This window comes from Dipodomys ordii, unplaced genomic scaffold, assembly GCF_000151885.1.
Source record: "Dipodomys ordii isolate 6190 unplaced genomic scaffold, Dord_2.0 Scaffold22, whole genome shotgun sequence".
Classification (NCBI taxonomy): Eukaryota; Metazoa; Chordata; class Mammalia; order Rodentia; family Heteromyidae; genus Dipodomys; species Dipodomys ordii.
In genome coordinates, this window is record NW_012267238.1 from 17,234,228 (window position 1) to 17,249,760 (window position 15,533).

The 15,533-nt window shown below is 38.0% G+C and overlaps 1 protein-coding gene across 1 annotated transcript in view; it reads left to right on the plus strand.

Annotated features, from left to right (window-relative positions):
- Positions 1–13,456, plus strand: part of Tyr (tyrosinase) — a 44,774-nt gene extending 31,318 nt beyond the window's left edge. Inside the window, exon 4 of the mRNA XM_013013983.1 lies at positions 13,303–13,456. Coding sequence (XP_012869437.1) covers positions 13,303–13,456 — 154 coding nt within the window. The remainder of the gene's footprint in view (positions 1–13,302) is intronic.
- Positions 13,457–15,533: the final 2,077 nt, after the last annotated feature.

A 15,533-nucleotide genomic window follows, 5' to 3' on the forward strand; every position in this document is an offset into this window, starting at 1 on the left:
ATAAAGGGGTGTTGGATCTTGTCAAATGCTTTTTCTGCATCTATTGAGATAACCATGTGGTTCTTATCCTTGCTCCTGCTGATGTGATGAATTATTTTAATTGATTTGTGTATATTGAACCAGCTTTGCATCCCTGAAATGAATCCTGTTTGATCGTAGTGTATGATTTTTTGGACGAATTATTGAAGTCGATTGGCCAAAATTTTGTTGAGAAGTTTTGCATCAATTTTCACCAAAGAAATGGGTTTATAGTTCTCTTTCTTTGATGAGTCCCTGCCTGGTTATGGGATGAGGGTTATGGTGGCTTCATAGAATGAGTTCAGTAGTGAACTTTCTCTTTCAATTTCATTAAAGAGTTGGAGGAATATTGGTGTGAGCTCGGCTTTGAAGGCCTTGTAGAATTCTGCTGTAAATCTATCTGGACCAGAGTGTCTTTTAGATGGGAGGTCCTTTATTGCTGTTTATATTTCAAAGCTTGATATGGGCCTGTTAAGATGGTTTAACTCATCTTGGTTGAGTTTTGGCATGTCGATATTTGCTAGGAAAAGGTCCATTTCTGCCAAGTTCTCAAACTTATTAGCATAAAGTTTTGAGACATATTCCCTTATAATGTTCTGAATCTTGGTTGTTTCCGTGGTGATGTTTCCATTCTCATCTCAGAGTTTATTTATTTGAGTGTGTTCTCTTCTTTTTCTGATAAGATTTGCTAAGGGTCTGTTAATTTTGTTAATTTTTTTGAAGAACCAACTCTTTGTTTTGTTGATTCTATGTTCTTTTTGGTTTCTAATCCATTCAATTCTGATTTAATTTTAATGATTTCTTTCCGTCTATGTGTTTGTGGTTTATCTTGCTTCTCTTTTCCTTTTTTTAAATTTAATTTTATTTTATTTGTGAACATACTGTACAGAGGGGTTACAATTGCATGGGCAGGATAATGCATATATTTCTTACCAAGCATTGCAGCCTCCTCCTTTGTTTACCCTTCACATTTTCTTTTTCTTTTTTTTGGGGGGGGGGTCCAGTGGTGGGACCTGTACTCTGGGCCTGGGTCCTGACCCTAAGCTCTTCAGCTCAAGGCTAGCGCTTTACTACTTGAGCCACAGTGCCACTTCCGGCTTTTTTTTCCTTCTGCTTATGTGGTGCTGAGGAATCAAACTCAGGGCTTCATCCATGCAAGGCAAGAGCTCTACCACTGAGCCACCTTCCCATCCCCTTGCTGCTATTTTTCAAGGAGGTTCAGATGTCTCATTAAATTGTTGGTTTCAGATCTCTCCAATTTGTTGATGTAGGAACCCAGAGCTATAAACTTGCCTCTGAGTACTGCCTTTGCTGTGTCCCAGAGGAACTGGTCATTTGTGCGTTCATTTTTGTTGAATATCATGAACATTTGAATTTCCTTTCTAATCTCTTCCATGACCCACTGGTGATTCAACAGTGTTGTTCAGCCTCCATGTGTTACAGGACTTTCTTTGTTGGCTTTTGGTGTTGAGTTCTAATTTTGTTCCCTTGTGGTCTGAGAGAATACAAGGTATAACTTCAATGTTTCTTAATTTGGACAAGTTTACTTTGTGGCCTAAAATCTGGTCTATTTTGGAAAATGTTCCCTGTGCTGCTGAGAAACATGTGTATTCTGATGCTGCTGGGTGAAATATTTGGTAGATATCTGTTAAATCTAGTTGATCTATGCAGTTGTTTAGGTCTGCTGTTTTCTCTGTTGAATTTTTTCTGAGTTGAGCTATCTAGTGGGGAAAGTGGTGTGTTACAGTCCCCAACAATTATTGTCTTTGGATCTATGTAGGATTTGAGGGAACGTAGTGTTTCTTGGATAAATTTAGGTGCTCTGTCGTTTGGCGGAAAGATATTTAGAATTGTCATATCCTCCTGAAGGAGAGATCCGTTAATTAGTATGTAGCGACCTTTATCTCTTTTAATTTTAATTTGAAGTCTATTTTATCTGACATTAGGATTGCAACTCCCGCCTGTTTATGGGGGCCGTTTACTTGGAAGATTTTGTTCCAGCCTTTAACATTGAAAATGTGTTTGTTTTTACGGGCAAGATGTGATTCCTGCAGGCAGCAGATAGAAGGGTCTTGTTTTTTAATCCAACTAGACAGTCTATGTCGCTTAATTGGAGAGTTCAGTCCGTTAACGTTAAGAGATAGGACTGAGAGGTATTTGGGAGTTCCTGCCATTTTATCCATCTTATTGGGGCTGTGGCAACTGCGTTCTTCCTGTGGTTCTTGGATTCTCAGTTTGGGTGCGGTTTCTTTTGGTCTTGTTGGTTTTCTAAGTGTAGGACATCGCTAAAAATCTTTTGTAGGGTTGGTTTGGTGGAGATAAATTGTTTCAATTTTTCTTTGCTATGGAAGGTTTTTATTTGACCTTTGGTTATGAAGAAGAGTTTAGCTGGGTACAGAATTCTTGGTTGATAGTTGTCTTTAGGGCATGGCATACATCATTCCAGGCTCTTCTTGCTTTGATTGTCTCTGCTGAGAAATCTGAGGTGATTCTAATTGGTTTCCCCTTATAGGTCATTGATCTTTTCTCCTTAACAGCTTTAAGGATCTTTTCCTTGGTCTGAATTGATCCTGTGAAGATTATAATGTGACAGTGGGATGTCCTGTTCTGGTCTGGTCTATTTGGACTTCTAAAAGCTTCTTGCATCTGAATAGGCCTATCTTTTTGCATGTTTGGGAAGTTCTCTGCTAGGATCCTATTAAACAAATTTCCTAGACCATTAACTTCTGTCTCTAGGTGCTCCACTACATCCATTATCCTCAGATTAGGACTTCTGATGGTGTCTTCCAAGTGTTGAATAGATCTATCATATTTCTTGGATTTGTCTTTCATAGTTGTATGTTCTTTCTCTATAATATCTAGGCTGTCTTCAATCCCTGAGATTCGATCTTTTGCATGGTCTAACCTACTACCAAGAGTTTCTACTTGTTTTTAATTTCTTTTCCTTCTAGTTGGTCAGCTTTGATGGCTTCAAATTCTTTGTTGGAGCTTTGTTTTAGATCTTGTATGAACGTTTTTACTTCCTTAATTTGGTGTTCAGTGTTTATTCTCAAATCACTTAGTTGATTGGTTATGGTTTCCTTGGATTCCCATTCTTTCTGTTGCGTTCCATTCAGCATTCCTTTTGTGGTCTCCTTGACTTCTTTCAGCTCTCTGTTTATGGATTCCATGAATGCCTTTAGTGATCTTTGTATATTCTCATCCTCAGTTCTCTCAATTCCTGTATTACTCTTTGATTAGCTTCCTCATGTTCATGCAATTCCTGCAGTTCTCTTTGTGTGTTCTCAGCCTGCTCACACCATTCCTGACTTTCTCTTTGTCTGTTCTCGGCCAGTTCCCACAATTCCTGTTGATCTCTTTGACTGATCTTAGCCTGCTCACGCCATTCCTTTATTTCTCTTTTAGTGTTCTCAAGCTGCTCATGCAATTCCTGTGTTAATCTTTGAGTAATTTCCTCACACTCATGAGATTCCTGTATTGACCTTCAGTTTGCCTCCTCTCTCTCCCTATCAGGCTCATACAGAGTCCTTTGCAGGTTTCCAATCTTTTCATTTACCATGTTTACCAGTAGTGTTTGTAGCACTTTTTGGGAACTGTCCTCTGAATTATTCATTATCTGTTCTGTCCCCTGATTATCATGAGTGGGAGTTGAGATACCCAGAATTGCCATTTTTCTTGTCTTTTTCTGTCTTGCTCTGCCCATTTGGGGTAAAATAGCACCAGTTTTGTGCTAGAACACTATCATAAGGCAAGCATCAACCAAAGTCTGTAGTTGCACAGTCAAAAATCTGCAGATACATGCTAGTTCAACAGATACAATCTATTCAACATCAAACAACTATGTATTAATGGGCTATGAACTGCAAAGAAGAATTTGGCAAACCAGAAATTATTAGGTTTAGGGAGAGATGTGGGTAAAAATAGGAATAGAGGAATGTGGAAAGGCAGAGGGAGAGTTAACTAAGTCCTAATCTCAAAGTGGGAAATAGGTTGGATAGAATGATCGTAGAGAAAGAAAAAAAGAAGAAAAGGAAAGAAAAAAGAGACAAGAAAAAATAGAAAAAGAAAAATTAAAAATTAAAAAGTGAGACCCTTAAAAATTATGCAAATTGAAAAGCATAATATTCAGAGAAGAACATGGATAGGATGAGAGAAGGGGAGGGAGAGAAAGGAGATGTGAAAAACTTAAAAATAAAAATGCTTAAAATATTATATAGGTATAAAGAGGTAGTACTGCTATTAAGAAATTTAAGTCTAAGAGGTTTTAAATTGAGTAATAAATTTCTGGATTAAGTGTGTACACAGTGGGGGGATAAGGTCTAATAATCAACTATGGGTATATCTGAAGATGAGCAGAACAGCAATTAAGTCACACAAAGAAGAACGAAAGAGAAGAAAAAGTGAAAAGAATGAGAAAGAAAGAAAGAAAAAAGGATCAAAAGGTCAGTAGACCTAAACAAAAAAAATTTTTTAAAGAAAAAAAAAAGCACACACACATGTACCCCTAAAATAAAAATTATACGAGGAAGAAAAAAAAGTTAATAGAAACCAAATTTTTTGAAGTTAAAAATTACAAATTAAAAAAAGTTTTAGAAAAAAAAATTTTATAAGAGGTACAAAAAAGGAGTTCTTTGATTTTTTTTGCAGGAGGGATGGGAAGATCCTGTATCTCCCTTTCTGTAACCAGTCTCTTGTTGGAGTCAGTCTCTGGTCTGCTTGTGGTGTTTGATTTTCCTGTGGCTTGGTTGGTTTCTTAAGTCTGTTTGTTTGAACAGGCAGAAAAATGCTCTCCTTTACCCAGGATTTTGTGATCCTCTTCCCAGGCTAGTTCAATGATAGGGAGATCTTCTTTGAGTATCATAAAAGAGGGAGATAGCTGTTTCCTCTAGTTTGGAGATGCTGTAATGAGGCTAGGTTCTGGGTAGAGTTGAGGTCTTTCAGCAAACAGTAGCTTTTCCCTGAGGGGCTTCCTTCTGAGACACTCACAGAGCCCAGTCTGGAGCCACTCTAAGGGTTTATGTTTACTGAATTTCAGTTGATTGTCAAGGCTGCTTTGGGGAGGGGCAGTCTCTGGCTCTGTTTACCCAGTGAAGAAAGCCACTCCTGGATCTGGTGGCCCAAGCTGGGTGACTTTTCCCTGGGTAGAGCCCAGCCTGGCAGATCAGGTTAGGTTCCTGTGACCTGCTAAATGACTCTTTTGTTTTCTTCCAAGGCCTGAGTTGGAGCTGGCTGCTCAGCCAGGCCTTTGTCAGTATCAAAGATGGAGATGTCTGGTAGTGTCTGTGGGGTAGGGAGGAGGGGTGGCATTCCCTCCTCTGCTCCCTGAGAAGGAGTGAGGAGGTCAAGCTTCTGCTCAAGATGGAGTCTTGGTTCCTGGGTCATCTCTGGTCTGCGAACTGCAGGATGATGTCTGCTCCTTCTCAGTTCTTCCTGGTGTTGAGTAGAATCTGCTTGCCCACTGAATCTGGCGCCTTTGTCCTGGACTCTCTGTGTTGTAGGTATGCCACCACCACAGCCACAGCTACTGGCAAGTGTTCAGATCTGTCTTCTTGCCTGGATTTTCTCTCTCTGGCCTAACTCTCTATACTGTGATGGCACACTTGGTGTCATTCTCTAGCTTAGGACTGTTCACTGGAGCAATAAAATTGCTTTCTATGCAAGAGCTTGTTTAGCCTCCTGCTTCTCCTCTGCCATCTTCCCGGAACTCTGACTCTATTGTTTTTGAAGCCAGAAGGTCTGTCATTGTTAGAAAAGTTCCATGAAAATGGTCAGTTGGACTGTAGAAAACCAACTGGAATTTCCACTCTGACTTAGACCAGGAAGAAGCATGTATTGGGATTAGTGTGGTCCAGTAAAAGAGAACCTTTTTGTTTCATGTTTAGAATCTGTTACTTAAAATCCCCAAGACCTTAGATAAAACTAATTGCTCTTCTGAGTCTTCCTTTCTTCATCTCTATAGGAGTCATGAGAGAACCTGACTCACAGAAAAAATTATGGACACCAAACAAAGTATTAAACTAATGCGTTCTAAGATTAGTAGACAACAAACTATGGTTAGGACTGAACTGTTAAACTTAGTGTTAATGAAATTTAGGGCAACTAAATTGATCTTGGTCCTAGTGTCTAGGAAAAGCAAAACTCTGGGAAGACTCGGTCAAAATAAAGATAGTAGGAAAGTTTATTAGAAAAGAAATATGTCAGAAAAAGGGACAACATGGAATTGACATGATATGGGAAGACAATAATTCAGTCTTGTTGGCCATCATGCCATTTTTAGAGTCACAGAGTTTGACCATGGGATAAACAGGGAAAACTGAAGTGACCTAGTCAGTGGGTGTTTTATCTGTTCTCTATACAGTGATAATGCCAAGGGTTTAGTGCCCCATCCATATTTCCTCATTCTTTTGTCTTTACTGACTGGTGTCTTACTTCTTCCTTTGTTTTAGTTCCAGGCCCTCATTTTATTGTCAAGCAGGCTTGGTTTATGTGTTTATCCTGCCATCTATAATTGGATAGGCCACAAGTTCCTGACTCACTTTCCTGCTAACTCCTTTTACTACTCAGATATAAATCACTTGCTCACTCAAATAGAGCTTCTGATTGTATAAGTAATATAATATCATGTTGGGCAGGATGGAGAGTATTAGAAAAAGTTGATACTCTATAATAAAGAGCTATAATAATAATTATTCTCCAACAATTTGAGTAATAATTGTTAATAAATGAGATATGCCACTGACTGTTGGTTCACACTCAAAATCCTAGCTACCCATGAGACTAAGTTATGGGCATCAAAGTTCAAAGCTAGCCAGGAAAAAATTCTGTAAGACTCCTATTTCCAGTTCGCCAGCAAAAAGAAAGAAAGAAAGAAGGAAAGAATGAAAGAAAAGAAAGAAAGAAAGAAAGAAAAAAAAAAGAAAAAAAAGGAACTGGAAGTGGAAGTATGACTGAAGTGGTAGAGTGTTAGCTTTGAGTGAAAAAAAAAAACAAAGGGAGCACACAAAGTTGAGTTGAACTTGATTACTATTCTCAAATGTTTAGGACGTTAGGGTACTTCCTGCATGGACACTACAAAGAAAGACTGCATGTTATAGAGGCTTTAAAAGTTTTGTAAAAATTATGTAATTGTGACCTGGTAACATTCATATTTTAAAACACCATTTTTCCATTATTTCCACTATTTGTTCAACATTGATAATAATTCAGTATGTTGGGCTTTAATTTCTTTCAGCCTCCTTCATAAATGAGCTTATTAGTATCCAGGAAAGCTGAGGACTCCCCCAATCTTTATGTCAAGAAATAGGTCAAATGAGGGAAAACATGGGACCTATGTTTCTTCTGGTCTGGCTTACTTCTAGTATGATTTTTTTCCAAGTTTTTCCATTTCCTTATGAATGGGGAAATGCCATTCTTTCTAATGGAGGCACATAACTCTAATATTACATTTTCTTGATCCATTCATCTACTGAGGGACATCAGGGTTGGTTCCATATCTTAGCTATGGTAAATAAAGCTGCAATGAACATGATTGTGCTGATAGCTTTAGTATGGCCTTGTTTGTGCTTGTTTGGGTAAATACTCAGGAGTGGGATTGCTGGTTCATAGGGGATTTCTATTTGGAGTCTTTTGAGGAACCTCCATACTGCATTCCAGAATGGTTGAACCAGTTTACATTCCCACCAACAGTGTGGTAGCATTCCCTTTTGGACACATCCCTGCCAGCACATGTTATTATTTGTTTTCTTGGTAATGGCCATCCTAACTGGCGTGAGGTGGAATCTCAATGTAGTTTTGATTTTAATTTCTTTTATGACCAGAGATGTTGAACATTTCTTCATGTGTGTAATTGGCTTTTGTTATTTCCTTTCTAGAGAAGTCTCTTTTCAATTCTTTAGCCCACTTATTAATGGGGTGGTTATTTGAGGATTTGTTCTTGGGGGCGGGTTAATTTTTTTGAGCTCTAGGTATAAATTGGATATGAGGCCCTTGTCTATTTTATAGCCAGAGAAGATCTTCTCCCAAGCTGTAGACTTTCTATTTCTTACTAGCTATGTCCTTTGTCATGCAAAAGCTCTGCAGTTTAATTAATTCCATTTATCCAACTTTTATTTGACTTATTGTGCTTCTGGGTCTTTATTTAGGTAGTTTTGACTTGTGCCAAGGAGCTCTAGTGTATTCCTAGACTTTCCTGTAATATTTTCATGGTATTTGCTCTTACCCAGAGGTCTTTGATTCATTTGGAGTTGATTCTGGTGCAGGGTGATATATAAGGATCTAACTTTAGTTTTCTACATATTTACAGCCAATTCTGCTAGTACCATTTGTTGAAGAGGCTGTCTTTCTTCCATCTGATGATTTGGGTTCATATCTAGGATAGTCCTAGAAGAGAATCACAATAATTCAATATCTATGTACATATGACCATATAAAATGATGGTAATTGGGCTGGGAAGTTGGCCCAGTGGTAAAGTGCTTGCCTCACATGCATGAGGCCCTGGGTTCAATTCTTCAGTACCATATAAGCAGAAAAAAAGCTGGAAATGGCACTGTAGTTCAAGTGGAAGGGTGTTAGCCTTGAGCTGCAAAGCTGAGGGACAGCACCCAGGCCCAGAGTTCAAGCCTCACGACTGACAATAAGTAAATAAATAAATAAATAAAATGATGGTAATCAAAATGAACCCCAAGATATGAAAACAAGAGATTTTTGCTGTTGTTGTTTCTTTGTTTTTTCTTTTTAATGTACTCTGTGAAGTTATTTCTTTTTTTCTTTCTTTTTCCTTTTGTGTATCCCCTGTTGTCACTGTTTTTTATTTTGGCATCCCATGTCTTGTATATACATTTATCTGATTTGAGGAAGGGAAAGGGAATAACAAAATGGTGAGACAAAGGACAAAGGGTGAACCAATGCCACAGTGATACTCACAAGTTCATTGAAAATGAACTTCACAACTTCTGGGGAGGGGATTTGGAAAGTAAGAAAAAACAAGAGAGGGGGTAACAATGTTTGAGAAAAAATGTACTCATTATCTTATTTATGTAACTCTAACCCCTCTGACATCACCCTTACCATAAAATTAAATTAATTTTTTTTTTGTCGGTCGTGGGGCTTGAACTCTGGGCCTGGGCTCTGTCCCTCAGCTCTTCAGTTCAAGGTGAGCGCTCTACCATTTGAGCTACAGTGCCACTTCTGGTTTTCTGGTGGTTTATTGGAGATAGGAGTCTCAGGGTCTTTCCTGCCCGGGCTGGCTTTGAACCACGATCCTCAGATCTCAGCCTCCTAAGTAGCTAGGATTACAGGCGTGAGCCACCAGCACCAGGCAAATTAAATTTTTTTTTAAAAAAAGAACTCAGTCTTTTTCTTCTGTACAGTTTCCTCAACCTACCAAAGACCCTTACTCCATTCTTCTGTGTCATCAAAAATCTTTGTACTGCTCTTTTCTATTTCAGCTTAAAATGCCATATTATAATTGCTTAATTATTGGTTTATCTAACAAGAGCTTGAATTTTTACCTCAATTCTTATTTTGTCTATCTTATCTTTTTATTTATATTTGCTATATCCAGCATAATACCAATCTCATAATGTTCAACTGAATGAATAAATAAAAGTTTACAATGATAAGTAGTACAAGAGAGATATTTTAAAAATAATTCTCCACAGTTCTTTCATAAAGTAGACTGTGCACACTTAGTGAACCCCTGCATACAATGGAAGAGTAAGTAACCACTAAAGTAATGTATATTTGCAATTACTGAACTTGAAATATTCAAGATGTTATTGAGGAATGAAGTTTATACAATATAATGTTTAATATCTTATTTCAACTGCTAGCCCCAGTGTATACATAAATGCATATGCATCTATTAATATAGGTAAGGGGTAGAAGTGTTGATCACTTACCTCTGGTCAGTGCGATAAAGCATGGTTTTCATTTGTGTCTTTTTAACTTTTAGATGAGTCTATATACTTTAATACTAACACCAACAGTAGTGCCAATTCTGAAAACTGGACAAGTAAACAAGCAAACAAAAGAGTAGAGAGAAGTAAAATGTGCAATTATTTCTCAATAGCACACAGTTTCTTAGGATTGCATTTTGTAACTTTTTTGCATCTGTTTTTATTGAAGTAATGGCTGGTGAACTGGTATCTATTACAAAATTCTATCCAAACAGCTTGAGTGAAGAATTCAACTATGCATTTGTGTTCAAGGGGCTATCATTTTCCTGAGAAGTTGTTCTGTTGTCTGTCCATCAGTAACCTTTGAAGTGTTTTCCCAGATTAGCACATCCTGCCCATGGTGAGGGTTTGGCATCTGATTGCTCCACTCACCTCATGTCGGCATGTCTTCCAATTCCCCCTAATGGCAATTACTGCCTGTGAATTGCTATATGGGAATTCTCTGTATGGAATTAACTCTTGCCACTCCATGCTTCAATTTTATACTGTCTAGTTGTCTTTGGCTACACATTAGTGAGTAATTTTCACGTTTTTTCAATGGACTAGGAAGCTTATATCTCATGATTTCTTAGGAAGAAAGTAAGACGGTAGTACTGGATGATGTTCTGTGGATAATTATCAGACCTTTGTATTTAACCACTCAAAAAGGGCTTCCATGGACAAAACTAAGCAGAATTATTTGCTTTTTCCACACTCAATCATTCAACTATTAATTCAATAAACATATATACGTTGAATAAAAATAAACATTAAGTACCCTCTCTATTTTATATATTTTATTAGACTATGCTTGATGAAGCTATCACTCAGTGTTATTCACCACTTAATATACCCAAGTCCAGATATGAGAATGATTATACAACTCCAAGCAAAGTGCAACTTCTTCAATAATAGTGACAATAGGGCAGGGTATTTGAGAGTAAAGAAAAGAACTTCAAAGTAGTGTTACTAGTGTATGGGGAATTCTAGATGTTCCTTACCAATTGGATACAATGTTTAAGATAAAGCCCACTGTCTTGAAGCTGTGTGTTATTGGGTTTATCTAATAGGGTTGGGTTATTGAATGGTTTGAAACCTAGGCCTTCTCCTTAGAGCCTTACCAAATGATTTGTAGACTGGGCAATGGCACCACCAACTGAGGTAACATAAATCTACACATTTGATCCTCTGTTTTCATTTCATTCTCTTTTCCCTTTCTGGGAAAGGAATAAGTAGGCTATATGATGAGTACTGAAGATCATTAGCTTAATCTTAATCTATAATCTAGACTGTGGGTCATCTTGTTAATAGTTGTTTTAGGTGTGGCCCATTATGTCAAATTTTGGTCCAAGTGTTGGTCACTGGAGCTTTATTGTTTTGTTTGCTCAACATAAATAAGCCTTGCATTTCCTCACTCCTCCTTAAACAGAATAACTAATACAGGAGAACTAACACAGGACCTGACAAGAGTAAATGTGAGTAGTTACGGGATACATGGGTGATCTCAGACCTTCTTTTTTTTTATTGTGGAAATACTGTACAGAGGGGTTACAATTACATGGTCAATAAACTGAGCAATCAATAGAAAGAAAATATTATGCATAGAAGTGTTCTTTAAGTTCAAATAAACTTCAGACAGCAGCTAATAGTTAAGACTCTTCTAAAATACTGAAAACACAGCTAATCACTTATTGGGAATATACCATATACAAAATTTTAATTGTGTCACCTAAGTGGACTTATTTAATACCTACATAAATAAAACCATTATCATGATATAACAGATGAATGAATGAAAATTTAGAGAAATTAAAGAATTTACCCTGCATGTTGTTTCACACAGGATCTAAAATAAAACTTAATGAAAGAAGTGTGTGTATGTGTGTGTGTGTGTGCATGCGCACGTGTGCATGTACATGCAAATATATACATTTGTACATATAGAGGACAATCATTCTCCAATGGGGTAGGCTGGCTATTGATTTTGAACACAATAGTTATGTAGACTGGTTGTTGCAACAGGAAGCAGTTCAATAATAATAATAATAGGCAGGTGGACCAAGTTTGAAGTTTTAGATTCTACATAAAGGGAATCTGAAGGGGAAGAAAATCTGGATGGAAACATTGGATGAGATAGAAGTGGGGTGTTTGCTCTTTAAACTAGAAACCCTCTTCTGATATGAATGGAGCTTAGGGATCAGCATGACTGGGGAGTTAAAACCAAGTAAGGCAGAGGTCGAAGGAATAGGTAACAACCACCTCTCGGATCACATGGTCAAGATGGTAGATTCTACATATGAAGAGAAATCCTACTGTGGAAGACTGATGAGTTCTGGAGTACAGGATCTTTGAGCATGTCCCAATGCTGCCTCGTGGTCTTTGTGCATACTTAAGAAAGTTGCTGAATTCCTCTAAGTATCAGTTTCCTCACTGATAAAATGATGGCAGTGATCCTGCCTTTCTCAAAGGAATATGTTTATATTTTATGAGTTGCTACATATAAGAGAAAGACAAGCTCTTGTAAAGAGTACATAAGAATGAGGCTTTTAATAGGTATACACAGGCTTTTATTCTTTACTTTTTGTTCTCCAAGTATTCCCAGTATCGAAGAGTGGGTGTCACAAAGTGATGGTTTTAAGGGTGAGGATTCCCATCCTGATCTTGGTCCTAGTTTCTTTGGGTCCTGAATCCAGAGTTGATCAGTATACAAACTGCAGCAAAGCATAGCTTTCATTGAAAGCAAAAATGCACTATGTGCAAATGTAGGGGCTGTTGAGTAAAAGTGCTGCCATGACTTAGGCAGAATCCTCCCCTACCTTTCAGAGGGTAGATTATTGGGCAGAATTAGGGTGGTCCTCCATTTGCTGTGAAATCTGATGGACAGGTTGATTAACAAACAGGACATATAAAAATGGATATTTACACATGTCCACGTTTGTCTAGATTTTCCAGACAAATGGACAAATATGCCCTTGTTTCCTGAACTGAATGAAGGTTCTGCTTTGTTGAGGTAATATCTGGTTATCAATATGTGGCACTAGTTAGGAAGTATTTTATAGCATCTTGTGTCAGCACCTTTGGCGATCTTGGGTTGGTCTTTTGCAGAAGTCTTAGAATTTTCCTTAGGCAAGGGCAAGTCTGTGAGCAGATCTACAAGCCAGTCTAGCAATCATGGAGCCTGTACTATCTGCCTGCCTCGAAGGCATCTAAGTGATTCTCTGTAACCTACCTGTCTAGTTAGGTGCAAACTTGAAACTATCATTCAGGAATGATGATCCTACTTCCCTCCTCAACTGCAGATTAATTAACATGTTCTGCAGTGATTTCTTGGCTGCATTTGCCTTTGAGGCTTCCTCTCCACTCTTCTCCCCTGGGCTACCTGGCTAAGAAGGCTGCCCTGATCTTCATGCTCTCAAACCAGCTGCCTTTCCAACTTGGCAGCACAGAAATAGTACAGGAAGAAGGGTGCCAGCAAGGCACATCCCCTGGGCTTCAGGAATGAATAGCAGATTGCTTCCCTGCTGGTCACAGCAAGGCTGAAGCTTTCTCAGAAATGCAGAAATCTTGGAGCTATGGAAGGAAATCAGAGAAATATTTGCATTAGCAATCAGATAGGGCAGACCGGGACCTGACTTTCCGTGGGTTTATTTTCACACTGTTTAACTATACAAACCATATTTTAAAGTGTTTACTATATTTTTCTGAAATACAATTAATTCTCTAGCATAAAGTAGCAATGGTACAATGATCACATTTGACCCTATTCCTACAGCTGTTTTTCATGTTGCTAGTTTTAGCTTTCAGAGACATTTCTGTTTGTTATATTGACTCATGAGATTATCTGTCTCTCCTCATGAATCCTGAGATCCATCTGACAGGGTCATGCATTGATCATTGTTTGCCCATAACACACAGAGAAGTCATTCATTAAGAGCTTAGTAAACCAATCAATAATTCAGAGAAAGGCAGCCATATGATGTGTTACCAGTAACATCTTGTTGTGTAACACAATATTAGTCTAAGGATATTGACTTGTATTTCATCAAGTGATGAAAGAAATCATGTACTCTATTAACATACAGACTATTCTGCATACAGTGTGGGAAATCTCCCAACTCTTTATAGAATTATTGTGTTTTCAAACTAGGGAAATTAAATTGATGAAATTAAAATATTTGGAATCCAAGTACCTCATATCCAAGAGGAGGAATATGAGTTTTAATTATTTCTACTGAACTGTTAAATCTGGAAAATAACTTGAAAACCATGATTGAAAATCTTTTATTCTACTTCAGGAAAGTGGGACATGGAGAATGTGACCTACTCAAAGGCATAGTTTGTTGCAAAGTGGAAAGAAACAAGTGTAGACTGGCAGAAGTAGTCTAGCCATAGAAAGGTCTTCATCATAGTTATTTAGAATACCAAAAGTCAGAATGGCTGTAATAGCACCAAGTATCAGATGCAATAGGGCTAGGCAATTAATTTAAGGCCAGAAAGCAGGAGGCCAGTAGTCAATAAATCATATGATTAAGAACATAGGTTTTGGAATCAGACATGTTTCATTTGGAATTCCAAACTGCAACATCTAGTTATAAAATCTTTTTTTTTTAATTTTATTTTATTTGTGAACATACTGTACAGAGGGGTTACAATTGCATGGGCAGGATAATACGTACATTGCTTACCAAGCATTGCAGCCTCCTCCTTTGTTTACCCTTCCCATCCCTTCCCAGCCTCCCCCCTCCCCCATCCCAATCCTTCTCCTTCCCCCCTCCCTCCCACCCCCTTCCCCCCCCAACCCCCCTCCCCCCGCACCGACGTTGTAAAGCTCGTTATGACAACTTGTACTTCTCATTGTTGCATCAGATCCACCTGTATCCTTAAAAAACGGGTTTTCCCCATCTCCTCCACAAGTTATACTGACATCAAATATAGTGAAAGCAGGGGTTTAGTTATAAAATCTTTACTGAGATATTTATTCTCTTCTAAGCCTTCTTTTTCTCAGTTATAAACTGCTTTGAATATTAGTACTCATCTGAAAGTTTAGCTTTAATACTTCTTGTGCTGGGGTGGTACCTATGGTCTGGTGCATGCTAGGCAAGTGCTCTACCACTGAACTACATATTCAGCCCAATATTTGATTATTGTATTTATATACAATTTGTATTGCATGTGCCAATGTTCTTATCACACTATTACAAGAAGGACTAGGTCCTTGCTATTAAGATGGTTAGCTTCTAGTGCCTGTGCTGGGTTGGAGAGTTGACAGACCAAGGAAGGAAGGAAAGAAAGAAGGAAAAAAGAAGGAAGGAAAGAAAGAAGGAAAGAAAAAAGAAGGAAGGAAAAAAGAGGGAAGGAAGGAAAAAAAGCACAGAATTCAATTAAACACTATGGTATGCTAGAAAACAAATATTTATAAAGAATTACTTGGGAGAAGTTTTCAGCTCAGATGTAGCTGTCCTTCATAAGGAATGGACTTATAATTTGATTCTGAGATTGCAAAAAGGAGCTAGCCATAGAGTATCCATTGGGATATGGGTTTTAGCAAGAAAGAATAAGTTACGAAGGCCCAGAGCAGG